At 38.4% G+C, this 13,444-nt stretch overlaps 1 protein-coding gene across 8 annotated transcripts in view; it reads right to left on the bottom strand.

The window, feature by feature from the left end:
• gek (serine/threonine-protein kinase gek) overlaps positions 1–13,444 on the bottom strand; it is a 736,940-nt gene that overhangs the window by 517,395 nt on the left and 206,101 nt on the right. For 6 of the 8 annotated variants that reach the window (XM_067151353.2, XM_067151356.2, XM_067151355.2 and 3 more), the window contains one exon: positions 12,268–12,392. In XM_067151353.2, the coding sequence (XP_067007454.2) occupies positions 12,268–12,392 (125 nt within the window). The remainder of the gene's footprint in view (positions 1–12,267; positions 12,393–13,444) is intronic. The other 2 variants (XM_067151358.2, XM_067151359.2) reach the window with 1 other exon arrangement.

Raw genomic sequence — 13,444 nt, 5'->3', positions numbered from 1 at the left:
CTTAAACAGCATTCAAAAGAAAAAGGATATGTAAAATTCACCTTTAATAACCCGAAGATTTACGAAATCACCAACTTATTCAAGAAACACAATACCAAGATAGCCTTCTCTACAAACAACAACACTAAACATAGATTCTTTAGTCATAATAAAGCTAATAAACTTAAAGATGACGAATTCCAGGAATCTGGTATTTATAAGCTGACTTGTGCTCAATGTAAAAAAACTTACGTGGGACAATCTGGAAGGAACTTCTCAATTAGATATCAAGAACACGTCAAAGTTTTAATTTTATTCAATTTGCCTGAGGCATTAATAAAGTATCGATTAGGTGGTTATTTATACTTACTTCTTGATTAAACATCGATACGGTCAATAAATGGACAACTTGTAATACCTCAGCCTATTCATCCCCTATTTTCCTAGTTCCCAAGACTCAAGGTGTATATCGAGCTGTTTTGGATTACAGAGCCTTGAATAAAAAGATTATTCCTCAATGTCCCACTTCCTGACATCCATACTTGCTTCTCCTGATTCCATGATGCTAGATTTTATACCTCATTGGATTTGAACCAATCATATTACCAGATTCCGTCAGCTGAAGAGTCAAGGCACCTAACTGCATTTTGTACAGACTGAAACCTCTATGAATTCGTTCGCGTCCCCTTTGGGATCATGACAGGGGCGGCTGTTCTGACTAGGCTTTTAGATTCCATTCTATCAGACATTAAATTTTCCTATGTCTACAACTACTTAGACGATTTGATCGTGTACTCGAAGACGTTTGAGGAACATGTTCAGCATCTCGAGGAAGTCCTCACTAGACTGCAACGTGCTGGGCTAACCGTAAAATTGTCTAAGGTGTCATTCGTTAAGCCGCAGATTTCCTTTCTTGGGCACATTGTGTCTCCTAGTGGGATAACCATCGATAAAAGTTGAACTCAAGCTATTCACGACTTCCCCCCTCCCAAGGATCAAAAGGGTATCGCTCGATTTGTGGGCATGGCAAACTTCTTTCGGAAGTTTGTCCCAAATTTTGCCGAGATTGCTGCTCCCCTCAATTCCCTAAGACGTAAGACTACTAAATTCATCTGGGAACAACCTCAGGAAAAGGCTTTTGAAACTCTGAAACTCGCTCTTGCTAACGCTCCCGTCCTTGCTATCCCGGACTTTAACAAACCCTTCATTGTACAAACTGATGCATCCTGCTCCGCTATTGCTGGTGTACTCCTTCAGGATACTGAACTAGGAAGGAGACCCATCACATACGCTTCCAGAGCGCCGAGTTCTCTTGAATCTAAGTATTCCGGATATGAACTGGAATGTTTAGCTGTGATTTTTTCATTGGAAAAATTCCGCTCATATATTGAGCATTCTCATTTTCTTTTGGAGACCGATAATCAGGCCTTGTCTTGGGTACTCAATAGACCCCGTCGTTCAGGTCGTCTGACCAGATGGGCCATTCGGATTGGTTCCTTCAATTTTGATGCTCGACACATCCGTGGCACAGATAATGTGATTGCAGATGGCTTGAGTCGTATGTTTGGTGAAACCCCTAAATTCCCTGATTCATGTTTGTGCTCATCTGGGTGTGTCAATGCCCTATTGACTGATTTTCCCCTGTTGTATCAAGATATTACTAAGCTTCAATATGCGGATCCTGAGCTGAAACCCATCAATGATAGTATTAACTCTGGTAAACCTGTTAAACCTTATTTCCTCAAAAATAAGGTCCTGTGTTGCAAGTCACGAAATGACCACAAGATGAAGATCATTTGTCCTCAGGTTCTCATCCCCGTTGTCTTCAAATATTACCATGATACTCCTTTGGGAGGACACTTGGGTGAGTTTAAAACTAGACAAAAGATCGGGCATTTGTTTATTTGGAAAAATATGGATACTGAAATTAGAGAATTGGTGAAAACATGTAAGCAGCGTGCTATTAGTAAACCTGCGGTCAACACTCCCATGGCTTGTTAGCTTCATCTCATGCTACTCGCCCCATGCAGCGGCTTTTTATAGACCACGTAGGTCCGTTACCTAGAACGGCCCGGGGGCATCGGTTTATGCTTGTCTGCGTTGACGGTTTTACCCGTTTTTCCTGGCTCTTCCCGACTCGTCCTACTATCGCTCACACTATCATTGGCTGCTTGAACTTAATATTTTCATCTTTTGGACCGCCCAAGTACATTGTGTCTGATAATGCGAAGTCTTTTACTTCTCATTTGTTTAGAAAGTTCTGTTTTGACCTCTCTATATCTCATGTTACCACTACGCTATATTACCCTAAGCCTTCATTTAGTGAGAGGATGAATAGAAACCTGAAGTCTGCTCTTATTGCATTTCATAGTGATAATCATGCCAAGTGGGATACTTCCATCCACTGTTGCAGTATGCATTTAACTCTGCGGTTCATGAATCACATATGCAAACTCCCATTGCTCTCATGTTTAATTTTACGCCCAATTCTCCTCTGTCTAACCTAGTGAATATTGACCAGCTTCTCCCTGATAGCAGGAATCCTGATGAAATTCGGGAAATGTGGCATAAGGCTAAGCAGAGATTAGTTGTTTCCTACCAAAAGGTTGCTGATAGATACAATAAAGGTCGCCGACCTACCAAACTTGCCATCGGTGATGAAGTTTTTGTAAAAACTTATCCGCATAGCAAGGCCGTAAATAAATTTGCTGCTAAGTAAGCCCCCTCGTTTCTCTGGTCCTTGCACCATCCTTGAATTTTTGACCCCTGTTACTCTGTTGGTCAGTGACCCTAATACCAAGTGTATTAGGCAAGTTCACCGTAGCCAAATCAAAAATGCCTGAAAATATGTTGATCAAGAAGTTAAGATTTTGCTTCAAACTCCTTTCACTGTATTGTATGGCAGTCATGTAATTTTGAAAAGATTCGGTGCTTGTTAATATTATTACAAGGAGCTGATATACTATTTCTTCAGGTTATATATGAAATGTATGTTAAAGGTAATCAAGCCTAAAGTAATGAAAATGTTGTGGATGCACAAGGTAATAGGAACCTTTAATTGTGTGATGTCATCACACTAATTGTCGATGTGCAATTTTATATTCAAATAGTAGTCAGTTAAAAGAATTTACTTATTCATCTGGAATTGTGTTCGCCAGTTGACATTGGTACTAAAGGACTTAGTACAACGAACAATCTCGGGATATTCTCAGATTAACCTACAACTTCCTAATCAGGTTAATGGTACTACAAGCTCCTCCGACTCGTCGCTCTTGCCTTCTGGTTATGTTGCAGCTATATGGACGTCCAATTAACATCATCTCAGCTGAAGAAGCAATCGAAGATTGGTCGTGCTATTGCTTCAACTCATCATGAACTCCTGCGGTATACTAAAGGTATTAACAACAACATTGGCACTGTGATGGCGGTACTAGCCATATCTTCATGGCGAAACTGTGCCCGCTACCAGATTGATATACCTTTTGGAACTGGTGATGACGTAAAATAAGATGCATGCTTCACTATTATTTTCTGGTTGGTGACTGTTCTCCACTTATTATTGTAACATCTCGTGGACATTTCTCTTGAAAATTATATCTCTCGCATCACTTGTGTGAAATAATCTCCTTATTTGGGGGACAGTGTTTGGAACGTTATCTAGAAAACTGAATTTCCTCATCTCCACATTTTGATATACCATGTCAGTTCTCTATTCTCACCCTCCTTCGAGTTTTGCGGGAGGAGAATGAGACGTTATTAAAGAACTTGGATTTCTTTAGCAAATAATTTGAGATTGAAACGAGTGTGCATTTCTGCGCACTCTGTTGGCGTACCTCGTTAATAAAGGATAATAAAGGTTAATAAAGGTTAATAAAGGATGCGACAATGAAGTGATTATTGAGTGGGACAAGTGAAGAATGTTTTTGGGTGTCTATACGGTGATGGAGTCTGCTTCAGATGGAATGTTGTGTTTCTTGCTAAAAAGGATGGGAAGAGGAAAGGAATATGATCCTGGTTAAGGATCGTTGTTGAATTAAAGGGATGTACACCCTTTCTTCCATCGGTGCCAGCCGGCGAACTTATTTTTCTCCAGAATTTAATGTGGGATAAGTTATTTTCTTCTACAGCAATTCAGGCCTAGTAATGTTTAAGTATATATTAATCTGTGGTACCTCGAACCAAATATACTGATTGATACGCGTAAATTTGGTGTAAATTTTATCACGCTGTGAACTAAATATCATATTCTATTGACTCTATTCGAAGTCACGATATCCGCTAAAATCTATGTTTTCTTCTATTATCATCATTATATGAAAGTTAAATACTATTTCCTTATTTAATCCTTGGTAAAGTTAATTTAAGACCTATTAACATCCTCATGTAAGTGAGGTTAGGCCTAAAATGGATAGTATTGTACAGCTTCACATTTATTTCTTATGTAACTGTAACCTCAAAATTATTACGGTACCTTGCCTTAGGCTGGTTTTTCGATACGTTACATTTGGTCTTGGCTATTCTGGGTGTTGCCAGCTTCTTACGTTTTTGATGATAATTTGCTTTTTATGCCTTCCCTTGTTTTTAGTCAACGAGTGACTTCAGATGTTACCCAAAAAGATGAAGACTGGATTACCTTTTCTTATGGTCCTTTAGCTTGTGACTTGGTGGCAGAATCCTAACTGATCATCAAATTAGATCTGACTCAAACTTAAATTATTTTCACCTAAATTCTTGATTCTTAAATGTTGAGAGATTGTTTCTTTTATTCTGATATTATATTACTAGTCTCACTGAACAGAAATAATTTTGGGGTTCTGGATATTATTTTTGTTTAGTAATAATCTATTTTTGTTTAGTAATAATCTATTTCTTCTAGTTATAATTTAAGTAAATATTTGGTTGATTATCAGCAAACTCAGTATCCCTAGTTAATCAGTTGAGCTCACTAATTTTACTTAATAACAGATATCAACATTTAAAGCTGTTCCTTATTTACATATGTGATACTTAAATTCAAATAGATTTATTAAAATTATTTATTTTAACTGGTGTTTCTCATTTCATGAGATATAGGTAAGAGAGCAGAAATTTCAATACTAGTTCCAGGACCTTTAATAATGCACTTTTGGAGTGGACTTCTCCCTTCCACAATAAATTATTGCCACTGGTGAGTATATTTCTTATGTGACAGTGTTGCTTATGTCTTCCAATGGGAGTGTGGCTGAAGATGACCCAATATACAGGGTTATTTACCTAACATGTTACACGGAAATAACTTCTAAACCATTAAAGATATCAGCATTCTGTTTTCATATTCGTAAATGGTATGCAGGGTCTTGTAAAATAACGTGCTACTTAGTCTCATGGGGTGATTAACAACCGAGATATTGATACTAACTCCATATTTTTAAATGGAACGGCACAAATTCATACAGCTGATTTAAAGGTTCATCTGCGTACAAGTTCAAATATGTTTTTATTTTCAAGATCGGACAATTACTTTTTGAGATATAAGTCAGAACAGCATGCGCGGTTTGGCTTGCCGCATCAGACGGCGTGAAGTCGGGCAAGGACATATTGAGGCGCAAGCAGTTTCCTGGGAGTGAGTTCAGCCACAGAATGGATACCAGGTATGTAAGCACCTCGCACACATATGATGGGTTTGCAAAGTGTGTATGACAGGCGAACACATGACAGGACAGAAAAGGTTGATGTGTTTAAAAGGAATAAAACAAGTACTTTGCCTTGAAAGGAACATAAGGAAAGCTATAATTGTCACTGGTTTTAGTGTACAGTTCATACTACTCTTTGAATTGAGAAATAAACATAACACAAAACACCGGAAGACCTCCTTCTAGAGAAGCAAATGTTCACAGCTGATCGTGGTGAGATGGCAGCAACACTATTATTTATGTTTTATTTTACACACATTAATCTCCGCAGAGCTCCAGCGCGACTGTAGTAGCGTGCATTCGGGAGAGCGCAGGTTCGAGTCCTGCCTCGCCCAACCTGAAAGTGATTTTCATGGTGTCCCATGTTCAACACCAGGCAAATACCGGACAGGTACCTTTGTGATAGGCCACGGCCGACTCCCTTTCCAAATCCTTCCCATTCCCATCCGTGAGAAAAAAACGCTAAACTGAGCGCAACCTATTACGTGTCAAAACAAAACAATACAACTTAATCTCCCTTCCCTGTTGTGTGTTCGCCAGTCATACAATAACGTTGCACACCCAGGGTATGTTACGGTACATCACATTATGTTTACAGTACATGCCTGGTATCCGTTCTGTTGCTGGAATTGAAGGCCAGGAAGCACCTTGCGCCTCAATATGTCCTTGCCCTACTTAACGCCGTCTGATGCAGCAAGCCAAACCGTGCATGCTGTTCTGACTTATATCTCAAAAAGTAATTGTCCGATTTTGAAAATACTTATATATTTGAACTTGTACGCAAATTAACTTTTAAATCAGCTGTATGAATTTGTGCCGTTCCATTTAAAAATATGGAGTTAGTATCAATATCTCGGTTATTAATCACCCCATGAGACTAAGTAGCACGCTATTTTACAAGATCCTCCATACCATTTACGAATATGAAAACAGAATGCTGATATCTTTAATCGTTTAGAAGTTATTTCCGTGTAACATGTTAGGTGAATAACCCTGTATATGGGGTTGAAACTAGTCACAGTTTTGTAAGACAATATATTAACTAATAGTATTGATTAAGTGGACCCTTCCTACCCTTTGATAGCAAGAGTAGGCTCTGCGCCCGCACCAGGTTTCATCCTCTTCCTTCCTACTATCATATATCACGTCATTCATTTCATCTCATTAACTCCTCTGATGAGGTTGACGTCAGGAAGGGCATCTGGCATTAACCCCCAACCATGACAGATTCATCTCACTTCATACCCGATCCCGTAGAGAAACAAGACAAGGGTTGGACAAATAAACATTAAAATAATTCAAGTCTAAAGAGCCTATATCCCTAGGGCTGTGTCATGTGCTGAATAAATCTGGACTTTACAATGATCATATACATGTAATTCATACCAAGTGAGTTGGCCGTGCAGTTAGAGGCACGCAGCTGTGAGCTTGCATTCGGGAGACAATGGGTTTGAACCCTACTGTCGGCAGCCCTGAAGATGGTTTTCCATGGTTTCCCATTTTCACACCAGGCAAATGCTGGAGCTATACCTTAATTAAGACCAAAGCCGCTTCCTTCCCCCTCCTAGCCCCTTTCCTATCCCATGGCCGCTATATGAACTATCTGTGTCGGTGCGACATAAAGCCAATTGTAAAGAAAAAACTTTTTACATAATTCATATCACACGTTATTACAATGTTTTAAAATCACTTCCTATATGCTTAAATTTCACATCAATAAACAATTGAATATCTTAAATCACTTTACACTAACATCCTATTATATATAACTCTTGCCTCTGAAATGTTGTAAACATGTTCCTCTCTCTGTAAGTATTCCTTTCCCAGTTATGACCTTGAAGAGTCACTGGTCAATCCCTTCCAAGCGCCACCTCGTGAATACCTTTGAACCTGAACTTATAGATGATGCACTATAAGCTCAATAACACCAAAACCGCTTTCATTATCCAAACCACCTGGACAACAGACTCAGGCTCCTCTCTAGTCAATGCTCCATGTTTTGCCCATTTTTCTCATTAATCTTAAAATTTATGATGGTAATTTAGGTTGTTATAAATTTCTTCCAAGCAGTCTATATTCCTCAATTTGATTAAATTTATAATTGTTGCATTATTTTCTCATCTTGCAAAGGAAAATGTCACGGCAATGTTAAGTATGATAAGATTCCAATATATTTAATCTGAATGATAGACAATATACATAAATCATTAATATCCAATACAACTCCCCACTCCTCAAGGTATACTAGAGAACCCGTGCTGCTCTGCAGCATTCGTTATAAATAGGACAGATAACTTGTCTTGATATTCCTGTCATAGTCATATTGTTTTGCCTGACCTTTTCAATGGTTTTATGAACATTCAATAAGAGCGTTATGGTATGACGCAGTTCGTATTCAGAATTCATCCATTCTGACGTCGTCATGCCACCTGTTTGGTATAAATTTATCCACATATTTGCTTTTTTATCCTGCAGTTCTTGATGTAAAGTTTGGTATTGTGTCGTAGAAAGCAATGGTATTCTTAACTGCAGTACTTCTATACAGAACGGTTGGCTTGTGAGTTCATAGGCTCATAGTTCATAAGTTACTCTCGAAGGAGCGCTTTTTTGCCAGACATAGAACTTTTTAAAGTTTCATGGCCTTCACTCTTTCTAGTGTGGCTAGGTTATCCTTTGATAGATGTTTGCAGATAATGTCTAAGGCGTATGTCATGAGGGTCTGTTTGTACGTAGACATTTTTCTCTTTGCTATTTGCTTTACATCACACCAATACAGATAGGTCTTATGGTGACAATGGGATAGGAGAGGCATACGAATGGGAAGGGAGCGGCTGTGGCTTTATGGTACAGCCCCAGCATTTGCCTGTTGTGAAAATGGGAAACCATGGAAAACCATCTTCAGGGCTGCCGATATTAGGGTTCGAACCCACTATCTACTGGATGCAAGCTCACAGCTGCGCGCCCCTAACCACAAGGCCAACTCGCCTGGTCTTTTTTCTCTTAGCAGCATGTAAATTATTATGAATGCCCTGCCATCTGTTAAATATTTTTGGAAGCCGGGAAAGGTTGGAGAATCAAAGAGTATCTAGCAGGGAAGAGTATTCTTCCATGATCAGATGAAGTGCGCATTCTCTGGGTTGATAGGTACGAGTAGCAGGAGTGCAAACCTTTGAAGTGAATTATCAATAACTGCTCTCCACCCCCAAGAAAAAATTTGAGTCCAAAGCATGCTCCTTCCTTGTCGATAATGACACCGCCTTTGCCCTTTCCTCTAGCAATCTATTGGAAAGTATATCAAATTACACAATAACATTTGTACACAGCCTGTTAGTTCTGTGATAAAATATTCCTTGTAGCTTCTTTCTCGGGCAGCAGCTGCTTTTCAGTGTAGTTTTTCTTAAAGCAGCCTCCCCACTGTGACATTTTCGTCTTCTGAACCATAAGTGATTCCAGTGCAGATGTGCTTAATATAGGCCTCACTTCATTCTCAATCTTTCTGTCAACTGACAGGTACACTTAACACAGCAAATACAACATTACTGAGGGATTTATAGTGGAAAAGAGCAGTGCCTGAGCTCCTTCATTCACAATGAATTTTACAATGCTTATGGGTAGCAAGAGGAATTCATGATCGAATAAGTATCGTTGCCAACTCACAAGCATTTAAACAAGGATGATTTAGGAGAAAGGCTCGAAAGGATTGAATATTTTCCCTTTTTTTTCCACCATAGAAAATTATTACGGGAAAGCTGACATTATCACAAAAAAATAATTTCCCCTTTGACTGTAATTCCGTAATCATGAGGTGAAATATGTAATAATTATGGACAATCTGTAATAGTTGACACTTCTGGAGTAGTAATCAAATACGGCCTCTTGTAATGATATTACTAAGGATGAAAATCACATACACAGTGAAACCTCAATGCACTATTTTTCAAGGGGGAGGAAGAATTGACAATAGATGCAGGAAAACTATAAATGCCAGTCCCATAAATAACAGGGAAAAGCAAAATAATAAAATTCTGGTACTCTATTTGGACACTTTTCTTGATGTAAATCTCATAATAATAATAATAATAATAATAATAATAATAATAATAATAATAATAATAATAATAATAATGAGTGATGTGTAATAGGCGATAAACGCGTCTATGAAAATGTGACCCTACCTATAATGAATTAGAATGTTAAAGATGGCATGCATGCACACAGTCCCCGAACAGTCAGAAGTAATCAAGTAAATTTAAAATCCCCGATTCGATCAGGACCCCTTGGACCAAAGGCCAGCAGACGCTAACCATTTAGCCATGGAACCAGACATGCTCATACTATACGTAACGGCATCAAAATATTTCAACCACGATATATGCAATGAAAATAAAAAGAGTGACTTTTATGCCGTTCTGTTTCATTTTTCTTTACATCTCGTAATAACTGAAAACCTTTAAGGTCAGTTCTTTTATTGCAAATTAACGATATACAAGGATATAACAGCAATAACCTGCATTTTGGTAAAGATTCTGTAGACCCTTCGCAGTTAATAGTTTAGGTTAGAGATCCAACATTGTGTGGCTCGGACGAAGTCAGAAAGGTTAGAAATACAGCACAGCGCGTCTCAGATAATGTCACAGCAGGCTATGCAAGGCTGCCAACTTAGGAACAAGTTACAAGACCAAGCTAGTAAAAAAACTATTGGTCTGGCTTCATTAGGTCCAGCTTTTAATAAGACAATTGGGCAGGAGGTAACAAAGCAGTCAAACACGCCTCTATATCCCACAGATTCCACGAGGTACAAAGTGATTAATCGCCCTGTGACTAATTAAAAGATACCCAACAAACACAGTGATGATTTTAAAATGTGTGATTTTCTCATTTTCAACGAAACGGGCAGCCCTAGCCGGCCAATAGCAACAGAGAAAATGGTGGCAAATCCGAGTTTTACAGTGCCACCGTTTTAACTTATACTGCTATACCGCTTTTCACGGGAGTTTAATCCTGATGTAAACAAATAGGCGTAGCACCTTGCCTTTGCACGTGGACTCATGCGTAGTTGATTGGAGAAGCAACCGTCGCACTCACTCAACTATATGCGAGCTCGAAGAAAAGTAGTACGTCGCATTAATTTTATTTTATTTTTGTTTATTACATTTAGAGAGTTTGGAAGAGTACGTAATCAAATTCAAATAGCGTTGACACATATACTGGTATATATATGAATGCTTTTTTATATAAAGTAGTAATTAAATAACGAGAAATGAAGAGACAAGGCATGATGTAAAACAGGAAGTCTTCTCGTAGTGGGGAAAAGTCCCAAGCTGTACAGCGTGGAGATAAGGAGATTTTGCAGCAGCAGTCATTGTCAGTATTCATAGTGAGAGAAATGGAGCAAGAGGTAGGAGCATCGCGTGTAGTTAAGCACAAAAGAGGAAAACCCTCAGAAGTGACCATGAAATGTGCATTGTGAATGTGTTCAATAAACTAAATGAGCAGAATCTAGGTTTAGCCGTTTATTTAGAAATTAAATGGCGGATGGCTTTTAGTGCCGGGAGTGTCCGAGGACAAAGATCTTCACACTGTTGTCGTATGTGATGCGCAGCCCTGCACGTCGGAACACGTGACGTTGACAGGGTGGATGTCGGTACTACACATTCAGCGAATCACAACTCTTTCTTTGGCGGAGGCGTGGACATACCATGTTTACATCAGGATTAAACTCTCGTGAAAAGACATAATAGGGATCGGTTTGTGGGTCAAGGAGAAGTGTTGGCACCAAGAGGCTCGTAGTGTGGATCTACAAGATCCTTGTTCAAGACTAGCAACTCGGAATCCACTGTAAATTTTCGCGTAACAGATTGCCGCTATTCCATGCTAGAGTATTGAGCCATCATTTTAAATTTTAAAACTTTTGCATATATTCTTCTTACAAACGATCGATCAATGCAGGGAAACTGCAGCCTAGGTCCTTTTTTTCTTTTAAAGATCGATGTGATAGGATAGTTTGAGGAACGATAGATGCAGGGAAATTTAACATTGGTTCATAGGGAACGTTTTCGGGACCGAATAAATTGAACGATGAATACGGGAAAACAACAGTTCTGGGAATGATGTATCGAGGTTCTACTGTATACGGCCACCATATACCTATTACTCTTATTCTCCCAAGCACTGGGATGTCTCTTCCGCCATCTACACTATTCCATAGTCCATCTACTAAACTGTATAAAGAATTTGTTTTTTTCAGCTTTACCATAATCATTTGGCCACATCTTATGCCATTGAGGTCTGTACTATAACCCTGGTAAGGGACCCTTACATGGGACTACCAGCCGAATCACGTGGACCAAACATTTTATTAGCTGTTACTCCTCTATCACTCGTCCTTTGTCCTAACTTGTGACAGGCAGAGCTTGGCTTGCTTCCCTAACATTTAACTTCAAAATGCTAGAGTTCTTTTATGGATACCCTGTATAATATGTTAGTACTAAATAGAACTTGCTTTACTGTAAAATGACCGAACATTCAAAAAACAACCATATTGTATTAAACAGGTCATTTAGTCAGTTTGGATCCAAAATTCTGCTTGATAAATTGTCATCAATGTGTCTCTTACCTGCTAAACTCTTCGCAAGTTTAACATTCTCTTCCTCTAATTCAACAATCCGCTTTTCCACAGCAAGAGAATTACTAATAGTAGATGCACCAGGATGTGGAAGAGAACCCAGATCTGAAACACAACTATATCAAAGTAACATTAGGAACAAATAGAGTATGTGAATTACTAATAACATGAATCTGCCAAATATAAACTAAAAAGCACTAATAAATAATTCTGCAAGGATAACATTAACCGCATTATATGATTACTTAGGAGATAAGAATTTCATATTGTCCTGTATTGAAGTGAGTTCACTAATAAGTTAAAAGAAAGTATAAAATGGTTCAACCTTACAATACTATTAAAATAAGAAATGTAAGTTTACATTCTCATTTAATTAAAATTGGTACCGGTTTCGACCAGTATTTTTGGTCATCGTACGCTGATCACAAAAAAGTGTAAAACAATACACAGATAAATAAATTGCAAAGTACAAAGAATTCTGTAGGTTGCTGATAGTGAAGCACTAAAATCTTTAGGGAGTACTGTGCGTTGAAAGATAAACAGGTAAAAATATGAAGTTAAGATAATACTGCCAGGTGCAGTTTATGAAGCACTATAATACATGTATTTATCAGCTGCAGTTTATAAGGCATTGTAAAATTTTAAGGATACTGCGTGTCAATCATGAACGTTAGTAAGACATAAGCATTAGAGAGCACTGTATCCAAATATAGTACTGAGCAAATTCTTGAAGAGTTCAATTTCAGGTTATGAGACACTGTATCATTTTAGGGATTAACAGTGCCCGTCGACAGATCCAAAAATTATGAAGAAGTCACCGATCAAATACACAAATGTACTACGGAGCAAGTTCCCGAAGAGTAGAGCAGCACTGTGCTTCTAAAAGTCTCTTAAGTTAGATGTGTTAGAGAGCACTATGTGTGAAGAAGTCCAGAATCAAATACGTATCTAAATGTAGCACGGAGTAAATTCTTGAAGAGTTCAGCTGCGGTCCATGAGGCACTGTATAATTTTAGGAATTAGCACTGATTGTCGATAGATCAATTTTGATCTAACTTACGAAACGTTTGGAAGCACAGCGTCGATCTACTTGTCAAGAACTTGCTCCGTAATACATTTATATATTTGATCTGCGACTTTCTTCATAATTTTTGGACTACTTAGGCTC

This window comes from Anabrus simplex, chromosome 7, assembly GCF_040414725.1.
Source record: "Anabrus simplex isolate iqAnaSimp1 chromosome 7, ASM4041472v1, whole genome shotgun sequence".
Taxonomy (NCBI): Eukaryota; Metazoa; Arthropoda; class Insecta; order Orthoptera; family Tettigoniidae; genus Anabrus; species Anabrus simplex.
Note: the sequence above shows the minus strand (reverse complement) of the source record. Positions and strands in the feature narration are given on the sequence as shown.